This window comes from Etheostoma cragini, chromosome 21, assembly GCF_013103735.1.
Source record: "Etheostoma cragini isolate CJK2018 chromosome 21, CSU_Ecrag_1.0, whole genome shotgun sequence".
Classification (NCBI taxonomy): Eukaryota; Metazoa; Chordata; class Actinopteri; order Perciformes; family Percidae; genus Etheostoma; species Etheostoma cragini.
Window position 1 is genome coordinate 4,869,297 of NC_048427.1, and position 18,085 is coordinate 4,887,381.

At 40.0% G+C, this 18,085-nt stretch overlaps 1 protein-coding gene across 2 annotated transcripts in view; it reads right to left on the minus strand.

The window, feature by feature from the left end:
• The window catches only part of LOC117937183 (glutamate receptor ionotropic, NMDA 2C-like), a 51,670-nt gene extending 34,594 nt beyond the window's left edge, over nucleotides 1-17,076 (minus strand). For both annotated transcript variants that reach the window (XM_034860966.1, XM_034860965.1), the window contains exons 1-3: nucleotides 15,791-17,076; nucleotides 6,595-6,952; nucleotides 6,026-6,124 (exon numbers count right to left, since the gene is read on the minus strand). In XM_034860966.1, coding sequence (XP_034716857.1) covers nucleotides 6,026-6,124; nucleotides 6,595-6,936 — 441 coding nt within the window. In that variant the 5' untranslated portion in view covers nucleotides 6,937-6,952; nucleotides 15,791-17,076. The remainder of the gene's footprint in view (nucleotides 1-6,025; nucleotides 6,125-6,594; nucleotides 6,953-15,790) is intronic.
• Between the last annotated feature and the right edge of the window lie 1,009 nt (nucleotides 17,077-18,085).

Here is an 18,085-nt window from a genome sequence, read left to right on the forward strand (position 1 = left end):
CATGTGATTGGCTGCTTAGAAATTAAGTGTTAACGAGGAGTTGGACAGGTGTACCTAATAAAGTGGCCGGTGAGTGTATATATATATATATATATATAGGAATGTTGGTGATCACATTTATCTACACAGTATGGTATTTTCCACATTCAAGTGTTTTGTTTTTCTTCAGTTTGGCTCACCCTCCTCCCACCTGTACAGGTGGTTTGTGCCAATTGGGTTAAGCTGGTTTAAAAGGGCTTGAGAAGAGGGGGTGTGACAGGGGACACTGGCAGCTTGCAGAGAGGGTGTGGTTTTGGTTGGTTGTTTGAGGGTATTTTGCCTTAAATTGAATTATTTTTTATTTTGTGTTTGTTTGAGTATGTCTTGGTGGTGTTTTGTTAATAAATACACACTATAAAAGCCCTTATCTCCAGTCTTCAATCGTGACAGTCTTCTTGGCTCTGTTTTCAGGCTTTAGAAAATCCTGTTACTGGAGATTTTGGCTGATCACATGTCATTTAAGAGAGAAGGAGAGTTCCTATTGGCTGTTTTGCGCATGCACATGCCCTTGCAACAGAGAGGGGAGAGGTTTCATTTGACTTCAAATCCCGACAAGCTTTACACCACTGAGGCACAGTGGAATTCAGAGCAAAATGCTAACAGCTCAAAATAACCATGCTGCTGTTTAGCAGGTACATTGGTTAGCATGTTCATTTTCTTAGTTTAGCGTGTCAGCATGCTAATTAGACATTTGCTTATTTGCACTAAACACATAGTACATATTATGGTTGATGGGAACGCCTTTAGATAAACAATTAATTCATAAACCAAAGTATTGGACCTGTGATAGCCACACCAGTTGCCACTCTGCATATTTAAATGTCAGAAACAATCCTACACAATTTAGTTTTCTTTATATTTCAAATATAATAGTTAATTTTCCTCTTCAATGAGTTTTGTGCAAAAATTTGAAATAAGATAAATGATGCCACTAAGCATTTGTTTCATACATTATACTCAGTATATTTAGTATTCTTGGCTGTGCATCCGGTTTTATTTGAAGTGAACACATTTAGTTTACTTCTGTGCAATCACACTTTAGTTTGTCCTTATAGTAATTTTTTGCAATTCGGTGAACTGATCCTTTAAATAGACAGTCCCATTTGTAGTGTTGGTACATGCATTTCTAACATGTACAACAGATAATTTTGCTCTATTGTGGTAAATTAAACACTTTGTGTCCTCAATATGTTGGTAAAAGTGGTTCAACCGTGGAGGGAAACATCCCCTTGGATATAAAATCTAAAACTCCACTAACAATGTACTGTTTTGACACTCAACACTTCAGCATTAGTAGTTTGACTGACTGCCTTATTAAAATTATTAGGCCACCAATGCTGTGAAGCTTGTAGGAGGCCTGGCCCTTAACGTGCTTTCATTCCCTGCAATAAAATATGTTTCCAGTGGGAAAACTGTGCAGTGAATCTGGGCTTCTCATGACCTGTTTATGGAGTTGCTGGTTTCTGGACCATGAAGCCAAGAGAGACAGAAGTGAGGGGGCGGAGAGAGGAGACAGAAGTACAAAAGGACAAATGGAGAAAGCAGGTCAATCTGGCCATAGTCTATATCCACAACGTTCCACTTCCGGGATTGCTCCGGTGCTGCAGGAAATTCCACCGGATGCATGTCTTTTTGCCGATGTCTGTTTCTTTTTGCTTTCTTTGTGTTGGAATTTTAAACTCCGGTCGATTTATGAGGAGTATGGTTAACTGCTCCTCAGATCTCTGCACCGTAAATCCAGACAGCTAGCTAGACTATCTGTCCAATCTGAGTTTTTTTGTTCCTTCCTGAGGCTATTTTGCAGTGGCTCCGTGCATTGCCGCACATGACAATAGTGAGTGGTTTAAAGAAATGACAATAAAGCAGAGGACATTTTTCTCCCATCCCGGAAAGCTTTGTGGACTTGACAGACCCTCTCCCGCAGCACTGTGGAGGAAGGTCTGGCAATGCGAGACTAGTCTGGCCACAGAAACAAACCCCCACAAAAAAAACTGTGGTCCAATGAGACAAGTCTGGCTCATTGAATCACTTTAGACCAATATCACAAACAGAGTGTGACCTTAGACTCCAGCCAGGACTGAGACTGTAACTCCTGGAATATAATCTTCTACTGACAGCTTCAAATTGTAATAAATGATGTTATACACTTGAATACTCAACCTCAATAGTTTCTTTGCTTCAAAAATCCATCATGTGCAAACTTAAAAGGCACTTTTGTTCCTGTTTACTGGCAAACATAAAGCTGCCGGCTTTGTTTATTCCAGACTTCATAATGGTCTACAAGCATAATCATTCATTATTTGATGTTTGTAACTGTAATGAACAAAAAAATGGTTGGTGAGTGGTCAAACATTCATGTATTTCCTTGAAAACAGAGATTTAATCTCATCTCAATAATAGATACAAGTTGTCATCTCTAGCTGAATCATCTATTCTCTCCCAAGATATTTCATATTCAGTTTTTTTTTTACTCACCTTTTGACTTCTAAAACAGTAGGCTGGTTTTACAAAAGCAATTATGTTATTTTATATGTCCTGTGAAAATCATCTGTCTACAAAATGCCGCCTTTTCAAAATCTCAGCCGTACTTAAGCTTGGCAACAATGGGTTTTGAGATAGTCCAGTGTCTTTTGAAAGTGTTGTATTATAAAGTCACTGGTGGCTGTCCAAATAATTTTAGCCACTCATATCCAGTCATAGCTACATTTTATTGGACTCTTAGCAACCTTTAAACAGTGAGTTAAATTAGCTTCCATCAGAATGCAGGTTTTACCTCCCAAGAAATGGCACTATGTGTGAGATCTTCTATTCTAAGAAGTGTACAATAGGGGCTGTTATCTGCATGTGACGGGTTGTCTACTGGTTTTTCATTGCTTACTTTTTAATGGTTTTGGTAGACAAGGACGTCAAACTATGTATAACTGTATGTGTGTTTTTTGTAATTATTGCTATATTTTCTTTCAATGGCAATGTCGGTCGTCCAACTGTTTCACTGCCATTATGGTACACATATCCATGACCAAAGCTTTCCAACTTCCGGAGCCTGTCTGTGGCTGCATTCATACATTCTTAAAATGGTTCACAAATAAATTATTTTTTGATTTATTTTTTTATAGGTAAAATGACGTTCCTCATGCTCCCTCATTTCCTCCTCTTTGCCTTTGCTTGATGTGTGTGCGGCATCTGCCAAAAGACACACTTCCTCTCCTCCCTTCAATCTTTTCATCTTTGTTTCATTCCGTCCTTCCTTGTTGTTTGCAATAGAGAGATCACTGAGACAGGACCTATAAATAGGAGGCTCGGGCGGTTGCTGTTTCTTTTCAAACCCGCCATCAAAGATATTCATCGTCATCAGGCTATTGATAATCAAGCACTATTGAGCTCTTTTATCCCTGAAGAGAATCATGCACTCACACATATGTCTTTCTCCATCCAATCCACCTGTCCCATTATGCCAGACACCTTTGACAAGCTTTTTTCTTACTAATGACAACAAAGGAGTGTATAAGAGAGAGAAAGAGCCCGAGGGGGAGTGTGAAGAAAAGGGCTGAATGAGGCCTTCAACAGGCAGGCCTCAGAGGAGAGTGCTGGTACTGGTTGTGCTATATAGAGAACTGCCACTCAACACTTAAGGTTCGTCAAACAGTCGCTCAACATGAGAGATAAAGTTCCGTCTGTGTGTTTGTCTTTCGACGCTGTCAAGCTAAGAGGTTTAAGGTCCCATGGCACGGAAATGTGCCTTTATGAGTTTTTTTAACATTGATATGAGTTGCCCCAGCCTGCCTATGCTCCCCTAGTGGCTAGAAACGGCGATAGGTGTAAACCAAGCCCTGGACATCTAGCTCTCCCTTTTAGAAAATGAACGCTCAGATCTTGAATCTTGCTTCTTATGAGGTCATAAGGAGCAATGTTATCTCCCCTTTCCCTGCTTTGCCCTCCCAGAGAATTCTCTCGCCCATGAGAGAGTGACGTCATGGCTTTCAAATGAGCAAAGTGGCAGTTGGTCAAGGCCCCCCCCCCCCTTAACCCTACCCTTCCCAATAGCTACAGACACAGAAATGGCACGTCCTGAGGAAACTCATTGTGGGACGGGCTCTAGTAGCTGTAATTTTGCACCAAGGCTGAATTTCGGGAAAAAGACTTCAGATAGATTACATTAGGGGACCACTAAGGTCTATATAAAAGCATCCAAAAGCACCATGTCATGGAACATATGAATAACTCAGACAGAAACTGCTGCGATGGAAATTACAAACCAGTTGTTGATATCTGACAAACTTTGCCCCAAATATGTTGGAGGCTAAGAGATTTTACACTGTAGAAGAACTGCCAAAAGCACTTCTGGGGTAAATACAACAACCTCCTTGCCAATTTTAAGATGAAGTACCGACTGATAGGGGGAAGAGGGAGGTTATGCAAAGCAGAAAAACAGAAAAATAAAGGAAAGAAGAGTGAGTGGTTTGGATATTTGCGTGAATGCTGAGAGCTGTGGGAGGCCTCCGCCTCCTTAAGGGTCTAATTAACAGTTTAATGGGGTCTTGGAGCTCAGAAAGAGCAGAGAAGGGAACAGGCCTCTCCCTTCTGGCCACAGCCTTAATGGATTCAGCCAGCGCACAATGAAGCCGCAAAAAACTGGATTGAAATGTGTCAAAGAGTAAGGGTGATGGAAGGAAAGATGGTGAAACTGGAGGGATAGAGAGACTTTTTCTCTTCTCTTTTTTACTTTTTATTAAATGTAAATTGTATTGTTGCAAATTTTGGAAAGGAGGGGGAAAGGAAACAAGGTGAAAAATGGACAGATAGTAGGACAACAAAAATGGTAATGGAAAGAAAAAGGAAGAAGTGGAGAAACAGGATTATGACTATTTCACTCATGAAAGACGGAGGGAAGACAGTAAAACACTGCCTTCAGGCAGCTGTCAGCCAAGCTCCATCGAAGCGTCTTTCTCATCTGTCTGTCTCTTTCTCACTCACTCTGCCTTTCCTGCTCCTTCATGAAAATACAATCGTATCTATCACCCTCCTGCCGCTACAACTCCTCCTGTTTAATACCCATCTGTGACGTGACATCTGCAGATACCTTTTGATTAACAGGAAGTGATAAATTCAACATGCTTTGGTTTACAAAATGTTGCACGGTGGTAAAATCCAACACTAGCAGCCACATGCTACAAATTGCAGCTTGTTTTGGAGGCTTACTCTGGTGGATACGTGTAGGAATGTGCTCTAATAGGTGACGGTGTTCATTTGCATGTGTGTTTTTATGTGTGAGAGTTGGCTCTATAAATACAAGGTGTTGATGATGACAGTTAAGCAATTAAAGGAAGGATGGGAAGACAGGCGGAAAGCATGGAGCGTGAGAAGAAAAAGGGATAAAGCCATTTTGCAACTCAAAAGTAGAGAGAAAGTATAGATTAAGAATCTGTCTGATGTCATCAATCTCCTCTTTACAATATGACTACACAGCTCACAGCTCTCCATCTCTATTCATCAATGAGATACATGCTAAATCATAGCAGGAAAAACCTGCTGCTCTTAAAGTGCGCCGGGATGATTGATTGAGGCGTATATCGCCTAAAGCACTTGTCTCCCCTTGCAAAGTTTCCCTTCCCACAACTCAGACTTTTCCCAGCCAGGGATTAGAGGAGCTGATGAGGGTTGATGGCTGAAGTCATCACTGATAATTTACCCATCTGTATTGCTCATGGCCAAATATTTGCATGCAGCAATGCATGCTCGACAAAGTAGGTTTCACCGCTCTGACCTACGTAAGTTGTTTTACAGGTTGTTGTTTATTTTATTACTAGCATCTTGATTCTAAATGGCTTTTTATGCTGTTTGCGAGACGTTATATCAACACCTCTGGGACACAAAATGCATTTTTGTTTGTGTAATTACTGTGGCATAACAAGAACACAGCCCCAGTTCAATCTCCAGGGTGGTGATGGACCAATGCTGAAGTGATTGCTCATTATTTTGACAGTACCTTGTATGGAATGACAACTGCAGAGCCGCCACTGATGCCTACGATTGGCAGAGCTGTCTGAGTGGAGAGAAAGTCCAGGATCTGTGCCACTTCTGCCACCTGAAAACAAAACAGAAAGATTTAATGGTTGCTAAAAGAAAGTTTGTTAGCACCAGTGATAATGCAGCACTACTTTTTTTGTTTTAATAGTGCACTTTTGTGATCAGGTTGTACATTTACCTAAAATGCAATTAGATTCTAAATTCAGATTTCTGCACAAGTAAGTAGTAAAGTTACAGTACTTTTAGCCATTTACATTTTTGCTTTCACGATTTGGTGTACTAACTTCTATCTGTACAATCCAAAAACATACCAACACAATAATTTAATTTGAGCAAAGATGTACATGCTTGGCATCTCAATTAGTTTTCTTTTTTGCAACCCACTTTATGATTTAAGCCGACAGGACAGGTGCTTTTTTACATAAACATGTTGCCTTGTGCAACTTTAGAAAACACGGATGTGGGTGACTGAACACCATGACTCTGAAGAGGATGTTTTATCAGAAAGCCTAAAAATGCATAAATCACCTGAGTGTCTGCACCAGAGCCCACATCATCCTCAAACACTACGCCATGCAGCTTCTCCATTGCCATGGTATCGCAGAGGCGTGTCAGCAGGTCCCGGGGGTTGGTGTCATTGACCAGCACGGTCACTGGGCTGACCACAATAGGCAGGTCGACAAAGTTTTCCCCGCTTAGACGACCTCTGACCTCATTCTGGTAGCTGGAGCCACTGAACACCACCGCCACGTTGATGGACGGGTGGAGGAGAAGTGGCCGGGCATACAAAGGGAGTGGGGAGGAGATGAGGAGCAGGAGGAAGAAAGGAAGCCAAGGAGAGGGAGGAGGATGTCCCCTGGGTATGGCCATGTTGGTGGCCTACTGCCTGGAAAGGATGAGTAGAAAAAGTGCGAGAGAGGATGAGGGAATGAAAGGAAAGAGAGCAACAGTCAAACACAAGATGCTTTCCTTATATGATGTTTTTGACATAATTCATCACAGTCCATCTATACCCTTGTCTCTCCCTTCTGGTCTCTCTCTCTGACCCTTGTGCATGACAGTATAAGCCCTGCATTTTGAATCATGTTAAGCTGTGTGTTTTGGTATGTCCGTGTGTGCAAGTATCCGTGCATGTAATCCTCCATAATCCAGTCCTCTGTGTCATTACTGTAATCACCTCTTCATCTCTAGACATCTCTGATTCAGCACAAATACACACAGACTGCAAGCGATATGTCCAAACTTTCACACAGGTCCTCGACCCTCCTCACTGGGATTACATTGCATGACATTACCTCACCTAGCCTCTCACCAATGGGGTGATGTCATTGGCATATCCACAGCAATACACTTACTGCTGCTGAAATCTACAAACTAGTATGGCTAGTTCAAATGTAAAACTACAGTTTTGGGGACTTACAGTTTAAAATACAATTTAAATGCATGTGAACATGTCGTAAATAACACTTGTATAACTGTTTAGTTTTGATCACACTTCAAGGAATGTTTAACACAAAATTGGTATTGCTTAAAACACCATCAAGTTATACTTTGTAAACTTAATACAACTCTTTTTCTGCCACATGGCATTGTTTTCTCATTGATTACATCCCCCTTTGAAACACAGTAATGCAACAGAAATCTTATTTGTTGATACTGATTGATTTCAATGTCGATTGATCCAAAACCAAAGATTCTTTTGTACCTTTAAATAAAGTTTCCAAAATCGTTTCAGTGGTTTATTAACGTGTTCGAATGAGACATAAGAATGACGATAATGGTAACCGTAATAGAAAATTCTGCTTCCAACCTGTAGTGGGACCAAAGAGAAGAAGTGCTTTGGTGCCTTCTGTAAATGTGCTGGTTGACAAGCAAGTGGCCAATGCTAATGCTCGGTCTATAACACAAGCTAATTCTTGGTGGGTAACATAAGATTACAACGTTGTTCAAAACGCTCAGTTACTTTTTGTACGATTGATTTGACCGTGGTTCATAACTCTGCAATACCATGAATTCATCAGTAACGTTAACTGTATAGATAGACGAGTAATCTAATGGTAATTTAGCTAGCTAGCACACCCCTGTCTGTCTGCCTCACTCTCCCAGCGCTGCAAGGCTTCAGTTGGGATGAGAGCTGACAACAGTCCCGGTCAATCAGCCCCCAGCCGGCCAGCAACCATCTACTATTATTACAGCCCGTCCTGTGGACACATCCACAGTCATCCCCCAGCCAGCCAGCCCGGTCAGCCCTTAACTCCGGTGCTAAGGACGCTAACGGCAGTTTACTGAACCATCGGGAAACAGACCCAGGCACCCGAGTCAGAACAGCTGGCATTTGTAACGTTACACCTCCGTTAACAATACCGGTGCCCCCCACCCACCTTCACTTTTAGCCATCTTTACAGTAAGCTAAATTTACCAGACAAAATGGGGATAAGGCACCAAAAGGACTAATACTAATAGTAATTTTAAGATGTGGTAGCATTGGATCTGGATGGGAAGGATAACTCTCTCTATATATGTACATACACATATATATGGTTTAATGTCTCAGTAACCCTAATCTAAAAATGGTTCACTGCTTTAATCCACACCCCATACAATTTACGGGACTCAACATTTACATTTTTCATTTAAATGTTAGTTGTTTGAAACTCTTCCTTATTAAATCAATACCTTTCGAGCTTTGATAAAGGAGGGTGTGTTTTCTTATAGCAAATGAAGATCTAACACATATTTGGTAGGGGTTTTATATGAAGTGTCGGTCTCATCTGCGGTCATCTGAGACCACCCTGATAATTAACAACACCTCCCAGCTTTGATTCAAAGCTGCTTTCAAAGCAACACTGGGTTAAATGTGTCCCACCTCTCATCGCCATGCTCCCGGCATATCAATCATTAATCTTAATAATGTTTTCAGCTCCTGGGCTTTAGGTGCCCTTATAAATAACTATAGTTTGAACCTTTGAAAGACAATTCATCTCTGATGTTATTAGATGCTTCTGGTAGATTAACCTTTAATTTATAAAGGGTTAGAACGGACACGGAGCTGCCTTTATTAAGTATTACTTCACAGATATGTGTTGTTGTTTTGGTTGTTGTTGTTGGTAAGTATTTATGTTTTCTGGATGATGTTAGGTTCCACATTTAAAAGACATCTTGTTAACGATATTTGGGTTTGCAAAACGTAAATGATGTTTTCCCTTTTTGCCCTTATGAAATTGGATTCTTTAACAGCAATATATTAAGCAGTGTCATCTGCCAAAAGTGACATTTTTTACATTTGGCCATTTTAGCTGTAGAATAAAGTCCATATGTTCCTGCGTTTATTTGAGGGGACACAAAAAATAAATCTCAAAAATTATGATTTATGCAGACCCCTGGGGAGTTTATGTAGTGCAGAAGGTGTTGTTTTTCTCATGTAAACCCTGTGATGACTCACTGAGATCATATTTTCTCTCTCTAATGAATCTTTATGTCTTGATGTTAGCATAGTGCAGCCATTAACCCACCACCCACTTGTGCTAGGTGGAGAAAAACAAACAACTCCCTCCACGCAAATCAAAGATGAACTGATTCTAAGAGTTTCAGACATGAGACAAACAGCATTCAATTGTAATTTGAATCATTTGTAGAATAACAGACAAACAATTTTGACTGTAAATATCAACCTTTATTGACAGCTAAAGCAGAACTATAAGGTAACATTAATAACCTCCACCCACTATTTAATGTAACAAGAGCAGTGCATTTAGCTAATTTTACAACCTGGGAGGTACAGAGGGAGATTAATATTGTATAGAGAGATATTTTTGGGTGGTGAGATGCCGTTGTTTAACATTATTAAAGTCTGCTGATCAAAATATGTTTATCTTTGGAAGTAGATTCATGACCGAGCGGCAAATATACACTAATTAGTGAAAGTAGTTACTCTGACTCTCTGCTATCTGGAGGAAGAGTATTTAAAGATTATGTGGAGATTTTTGAATTTTTTTCATCTAGGTTTTTGTTTTTAATATGCTCTATGCTGAAATAAAGTAAAACTCTTCAATGCTGGACTGCCAAAAATGAAGTTTACTTTGTTTATTCTAAGTATTTTGAAAACGACTTCTTATTTTAAAACAACCAGAGGAAACTGATGATTTTGCATTCATATATCTCTATTGAATTTTATCTTTTAAGAATTCAGGCTTCCTGCATTTGCAAACGGTGCTACACAAACGAAAGTGGTTTGGGGAAAGCAATGATCTTCAAGTGATAAGGGAATTTCCCCACTGTGGGATGAATAAAGTATTGTCTAAACTAATCTAGTATGGTTATTTGTAAAAACACTAACAAAGTAAAAGTACTTTTAGAAGTAATCATACAACTCAAAGTATAAAACTCTTATAGACCTGAGTGTTGCAGGGAAAAGTTAATTGTGTAAACAGGAGGATGTTAGCAAACGATAGTAACAGCAAAAGAGACAAATGCTGACTGGGTGGGTGACTTGACTGCAGAGTAGGTCAAGTGATCATTTAATGTAATTGCTGGGAAAAAGCGTCATATTGGGGCCTCAGATAAGCAGTGTATGTATGTGTGTGTGTTTGACAGAGTGGGTGTGTCTGCTCCAGATTAGCATCAATATTATAGTTATAGTGTGATTACAACACAGAATACATGCAAACAAGAGGGACATGCATCTAATTTTACACACCAAAACACAAGAATCAGCTGATTATCTTGTCATCTTTTTAACTGAATTTTTAACTTTACATAAATGAAAAAGGACGACTGACTGGCAGCCAGAGACGGAAAACGACAAAACATCAGACTTCATACTATCAAAAATTGTGTAATCCTTAAATCCTGTTGTGTCTGTGCACTTACTTTCCAAAATGATATTCACGTGTGCAGATTGAGCGGGTGAGTGTGGTGGTGCATGCACAGGTTTCCTATTATTATGGAGACTTCCAGATGGACTGCAGCTCTGCCATGTGGGATACACTCTCTTATTGGGGCCGCATCAGACTGTACCTGCGTCATCATCACTATGATTACACATATCCAAATTCATAATACAATGTTAATAAAAACTAACTATGCAGCTGCAGTGATACATTTGGAAAACATGATGGGAAAAAAACTGTAACATCAGAGGAGTGTAAAGCTAGTCATCCTTCCCCCTGCAGCATCTATCCTCCATCATTGCTGTGCCCTCTTACTAGCCAAGTCAGAAACGGTATAATACAGCTCTCAAGAAGATGTTGGAGGATTTATTGAATGACAAAAACAAGCAACTGACATGCAAACTTATCATTACTTTTTAGATATTTTCCTTAAAGAAAAATATTTAATATTTCTAGCCTCTTAGCCACTGATAATTTATCGAATAAAACATTCTACAAATGCACAATAATTTTACCATTAAATTGTTAAACTTCTGCTCGTGCAGCCTGCAGCATTCATTGATGAAGGTGTTCTACAGCCAAAAAGAAAATTTGGGAGTATAAACACAATCGCTTGTTTGTCCAGAATTAATACACAGTCACACTTTCAGGGGACTAAAAAGGACACAATGATAGGATTTATCCTGTAACTTTTCCATAAAAAGGGCAAAAAAGACCAACATTGATTGCTTTACAGTTATCATGTATGCCTATAATAAACAATACTATTATGTATATGATGAGACAACCTGTTGGTATCACATTTTCAGCTGATGCTTTATTTCTGTTAAAGTACCACATACTTCCTGGGCCGTAGAGTATATATACAGTACAGAACATTCCGTCATTTAACTACTTAGCTGGGAAATTATGTCCCCTATACAGAGTCCCCAGGGTGTGAAGAGGAAATGAGCAGAGAGGATCTAGTTGATCGGATGAGCGTCATCACAAGAGATTTATCAACATGAACCTTGTTTTTTTTTTATCACCTTCAAACCTGATTTAATTGTATTAATTAGGGAGCTTGAATTAGTATTAATGTAGTAGACAGCCTTCCTCTCATCAAAATACTGCAGGAGCTGTGCTCGGACAGCTGCATGAAACATCAGGATTCTCTAGAGCCTCATTTATGCAGACTTGAGATCAGTCCAAGAAATCCCAGTGTGAAAACACATTCTGCAGCAATGATTTCATGTTCTGATGCTGGTATTTTGATACTTAAAATTCCTATTTAATGCATGATTTTTGCATCTTGCATGTGTTGCATCTGTTAAAGGTTTATTTACTGTACACATTGCGGGAAAGCTTTTGAATTTCCTAGGTTTAAGAAAATCTTATCTTAACCGATAATAATACATCATAATTAACATGTTGATTATGTTTTGTAGTATTGTATTCTGCGAAGTAGATCATCATCCAGTAGATAACTTGTTATCAAATGAACTGAAGTTGTGAAACAACACGTAGTGGAGTAAAAGTATTGAGCAGAGACGTAAAGCACAAGTACCTTGTGTAATTGTATAGAACAATGACTGAGCAAAGTTACTTCCAACACAGAAATAATCATGTCGGAATATGAAAAATGTTCTTTATCGTAGTGCAAGGGGAAGTGGCAGCACTGATCTGAATGCTTTAGCTCTACATTCAGTAAATGAGGAAAAAAATGAGACACCATCTTGGTTTTTGCATGATTTGTATCACCTATTCCATCTTGGCAGGTTAGGTTAATTAACAAATGATAACATATATGTGAAAGGAGGTGCTCTCAGTGACAAACACACAGCTACCTTCCACCAACTCTACAGTTTATCTGAGCTCCATGGAGAATTTCATTAAACCTCATTGTTTTGCTTCACTTTCAGCACTCTGATCAGCATCATCAAACCCACTGTACACCACCTGACCAGTCCCAAACAGCCGAGAAACAAAGTTAGCAACTAGCTGGTGAATATAGCCAAGCATTTATCAGCTAAAGCTCCAAATATTGCCACCATCGGTGTTTGTGTGCGCGTGTGTATGAGAGGCAAATTGTAAAGTGCTTTGCCAGGCAACTTAAAAACGTTCTTTATAAACGCAGTCCGTTTAACATATTTGCCACAGGAGTTGGTGGAGACCAAAAACAAAGCGAAAAGGTCACATGCTAATATCGCTCCTTATCAGCTGGATGTTTTATTAAGCAACTGTTTGCTATGTTAATGTTGTGTTTACAATTTGTTTGTGCTGCCTCTAGGTGGCAAGAAAAACAAGGAAAATATTGGGAGGCTTACTAAAGCATAGCATTGGTGTTTCCTTTGGATTTACTAACAAATCTTAAGAAATTAAGAAACTATAAAGTTAACTTTATTGTTCACTCCACTTCCACTCGTCTGAATCGCTGACTACATTTCAGATTTTTTTCAGTGATGGGATAAAATTACATAAAAAGAAAATATCAGGCTACAGCTTATTGACCTTATGCTCCCATTGGTGAGTTTGCCTTGGTTTTCAACATTCTTTCAATAAACAACTTTGTGAGTAATAGATGTGTAAAATGGGTGGGTTCCCTCAGATACCAATACAGGCATACATCAGGACTACATTGTCTTGTGCTGTTAAACATGTGGTTACAAACACTTAACAAATTAGTAATGGTCCAATACATGCCGCTACACTTTGGATTAATGTGACTCCACTCCATGAAGCATTTTCATTCATCACTCTTCCCTGAAGTCATCATTAAAACAGTTACATTAACAGTAATGCATATGACAGTAAACATACCATAGAGACACTCTGTCAACGTCAACCAGCTCAACTGCTTCAACCTTCTTTTCCTAATTTTATCCATCCATCCCTCCTTCTCTCCTCCCTATGGGTGGATTGTGTAAGACGAGTTGATATGCACACATGCACAAACGCACAGCTAATAAACCTTTCACATACAACCTCCCAATAATAACCCCATAGCTTATTATGAAACGTATCACATAACATCTGCCACATACATTCATCATAATTAGGGGTTTTAACTGCTAACATTGCAAACACATCTCCCTGTGGGTTCCTGCTCTCACACATAAAGATCTGACAGCTTTACAGGAAATCGTTGCAGGCCGGACATATCAGTCAAGATGAGTGAAGTTGATGGGACGGGGTAATTTCTAGATCAGCTTGGCCCCCTACTAGTTAAACGTAAAGCAATCAAAATCTCAGTGACACCCAATCTGCTGACACACATACCAAAACGTACACAAACTAATCCAAGTTTGTATTCCTTTACACGTTCACACACATACTCCTGATTGTCTGTGTCAGTAGTACCCTTTGTTTTTATCTCTTTACCATCAAAAAACATTAAAGTCTACTGTTAACCCCCTTTTTAGTGTGACATTAGTTGGGCTCAGCTACAGTTTTTTTTTTTTTTTGGGGGGGATTCTTAACAGCTCAGAAAGGGTAAAAATATTACGAAGAATTAGACAAAAGTCTAGTTGTAGATAGTAAAAGACATACTTATTTTAATATCCAACACCCTGTCATCTTGTGACCCCAAGTATGGGCAGAAATTTGTGCCAACAGAAAGTGAATTTGAATAGTTTATTTTTGAACAAGAATTGTTAAACTTGAAGAAAAGATACATATTGATCTGTACTTGATCGCCCTTCCTTCATCCTTCAAGTACCCGGATGTCTGTCACAGTAACTTGAAATTTAATTTGGTGAACTGAATTTGAATTGTGAGAACTGAATGTGAAGATATATAGAGAGTAGAATGTTTGTTGATGATCATATTTTATTGGATTTCAGTTATCCAGTTATTCCAAAAGAATAAATTCAATTTCAAACTATACTATTCAGTTCAGTTTTTCAATGCAATTATTCAAGTTTGCAATTCAAATTCAAATACAAATGATTCACATTCAGTTTCTGTTGACACATTTTTCAGCCCATACACCCAAGCCCCATGTTGGGGACCACTATTCTACATGTCTATTATATATTTAAACAGGAGCAGTTTGCAGCCTCGGAAAAGATTTCATAAGCAAGTATTTCACATTCACAAAAACAAAAGAATTGGACAAAGAAGACAAGGAAATAATTATAATTTTGTGCAAGATAAATGTGTTTTTTCCTTCTATTGACACTAATTATCTTGGGAACCTTTTGATTTATCTTGGGACCCTTTGGGCTGCTGGCTACCACTGACCTGTTACTCTGACTACTGTGACAGTGTTTCTGTGTATCATGTACAGCTAAAGAAGCTGTACATGATGCTGCTGCTACAGGATGTATGCAAACTGGAAAGGAACACTTCTGTCACTAATGGAGAAAAATGAGAGCTGCTACATGCAATTAATAGGACAAATCAATGCGAATTACCACTTAACCAATACAACAGTAAAACACTGCAACCATAACATCCATAATCCATTTGTCATATTTAGTTAGCGGGAAGGTAGGTATGTATTTTACACAAACACATACACACACACACACACATACACACAGTACAGGCAGCTAACCACCAAACCTCAGAGCGAAAAATGCTAATATGTCCTATTATACTAGTTTCTGTTATAGTAACAACTGGCTGTTTCTGTCAGCAGCCGATTTCTCTCGAGGAAACTCTTCACTTATGAAAACTGAAAGTATGACTGCACTCAAACTGTGTGTCTATACTGAGCTTCTTGTTCTAGTATCTATTCTGTCTCTATTGCGCAATATCACACTTATATATTCCTGACAGTGGATCAGACTAAGTGACAGAATACGAGTGTGAGGGAGTGTGTACGTGTGGGTAACATCTTTCTTAAGACTTACCTGTGCTTTCTGCTGTCATCCAACTTGAACTCTTGCTGCTCCATCGTTCCCAGGCTGCTTTCCTTCAAATGTCTTTCTCTCTATTTTCTTTTTCACCTGGTTTTCACCTGCCTCTCTCAGCACCTGTAGGAGTATGCAACTAGACCAAGCCTCTGTGTGAGAGTGAGTGTGAGTGAGTTATCAGTGACTGTGTGCGTGTTTGGTAGCTTTGGATGTCTGCACACTACCCTAGAGGACTTCACAACGTGACAGCGAGTGTGTGATTCCAAAAATCTCTCTTTTTTTAACTCCACAGTTTCATCGCCCCTTCTCTCACTTTTCTCTTTTTCTGTACGTGTCAGATTTACAAGTGGTCATGAAGGTGAAGACAGGGGATCAAAATGGGAAAGGAAAGTGAGTGTAGAGGAGGGGCATGGAAGATGAGAGGTGCGGGAGCCCCTAGAAGAGCAGCAAGTGTGTGTGTGTTTGTGTGCATATGTGCATGAACCCACTGTGTTTAGCTGCCTGTCTGTATCCCTTAGGCTCCCTGCTGGTCGGATGAGGAGAGGAGCGAAAGGGGGGGAGGAAGAGTGATAAAATGCCTCTTCAGCGGGAAGCACAAACGCCGGTAACACTTCAGCAGCAGCGGCGGCGGTGACGCTTCCCCGCCGTCTCCTCCTTTCTCCCCCTCTCCACCTCCTCTGTCTCCTTTTCCCTCTCCCTACTCAGGGGTAAGAGACACAACAGATCCATGGGAAGTTAGAAAAGCTCACAGACAGATAAGAAAGGGTCCTGTGCATGCCTCTGCATCTTTGGAGCAAAAGTTTTTCCCTCCTCCGGTCCAGTTATCAGCCCTGAGGTGATGTACTCCGAAGCAGGGGATCCCCAAGGTGATGATGTTCCTTTCTCAGGTCCTGTATAATCAAAAAGGATGAGTGGTGGATATGATTTGGATTTTTTTGGCCCCCCCCTCGCCCTCCTTCCCATGTGGGGGAGGTTATCCAGATGTTGGTGATGGGAGCGTCGGGAACGCTGAGAGAACAGCGGGACAGATGGCAGGTCTGCGGGGTTGGGCCGGCTGTGCACTAGCAGGTCCTCATCCTGTTGCACTGATTTGTTGTTTTTTTCTCTTTTCCCACCAGAGTTCCTCTCTCTCCCTCACCGTTGCACTGCCACTCATCTGCCGGTACTGTTACACCAGTAATCCTGCTTTCCATTTCTTCTTTAACTCCACCTTTTCTTTATCTCTCTCCATCTCCTCTCACTCCATCACAGGAGGTGCTGCATGTGAGTCTTGATAATAATGGTGTGATGCTTAAGCCTGCCTCCCTTCCTCTCCTCCCTCTCGCTCACTTCAGAGCAACCCCTCCTCCTCTCCCAGCCCACTTTTGCTCCCATTTTCTCTGTATTATTCACCTTCATCCTGTCACATATCCTGCCTTCTTTCCCTTAAATCACCTCACTGTATTCCTCTGCTGTTTCATTTCCTATCCCTGCCTTTTTTCCCTTCAGCATCAACAGGTCCAAAATGAATCCCAATAAAAGTATTGTTCTTCCAGTCTGTAGCCTTCAGGCTCTGGCCTTTGTTTATCAGTGTGAATACATTTTTACAAAGTCAATAACCCAACATGCATCTCATTTTTGGAATATTGACAGAAAACTTACAAGCCAGTAGCCTAACAGCAAATATCGCTATAATCTTGTTATAAGTCCATTTAAGGGGAATATTCATCAATTCTACAGATGATTTTCGGACAGAATACAATACATTTTTTTTGCGTGAATTCGACTGTGACTGTTTGCATAGTTTGTGTTTGTTTGACAAATGTAGCAACTGCCATGTTAGGGTTAGGGTAATTCGGACCCAGGTGACTTTGCCACGCATCCAACGACTACGCAGTTGAAATGGAAGCCAAATTCATTCATTCACCCAATCAATGACAGGAAAAACACAAAAACCAGTAAAGCCAAAGAGACAATGCAAATATGACAATGGACCTGGAAGTCCTACACCCATATGTGGCTCTTGGAATTGTCTGCTGTCCACATTCACAGATCAAAGTGCATATTGTAAAGGCAATCATCTGCCTGAGAGGAAACTGAATAGCAGGAGGGGAAATTACAAAAAACTCACTCATCACACATGGTTTTTAAATAACATTGACTGGAATCGTGTTGACATGCATAAGTGTGTGTCTGTGTGCTAAGAGGAGAAAGTAGAGAGAAATACTGAGTGTGAGAGAGAAAACTGCCTCTCACTTTTTTCCATCTCTTCATGACTTACTTGTGACAGTAATTTTGCAGAGAAAAGACAAC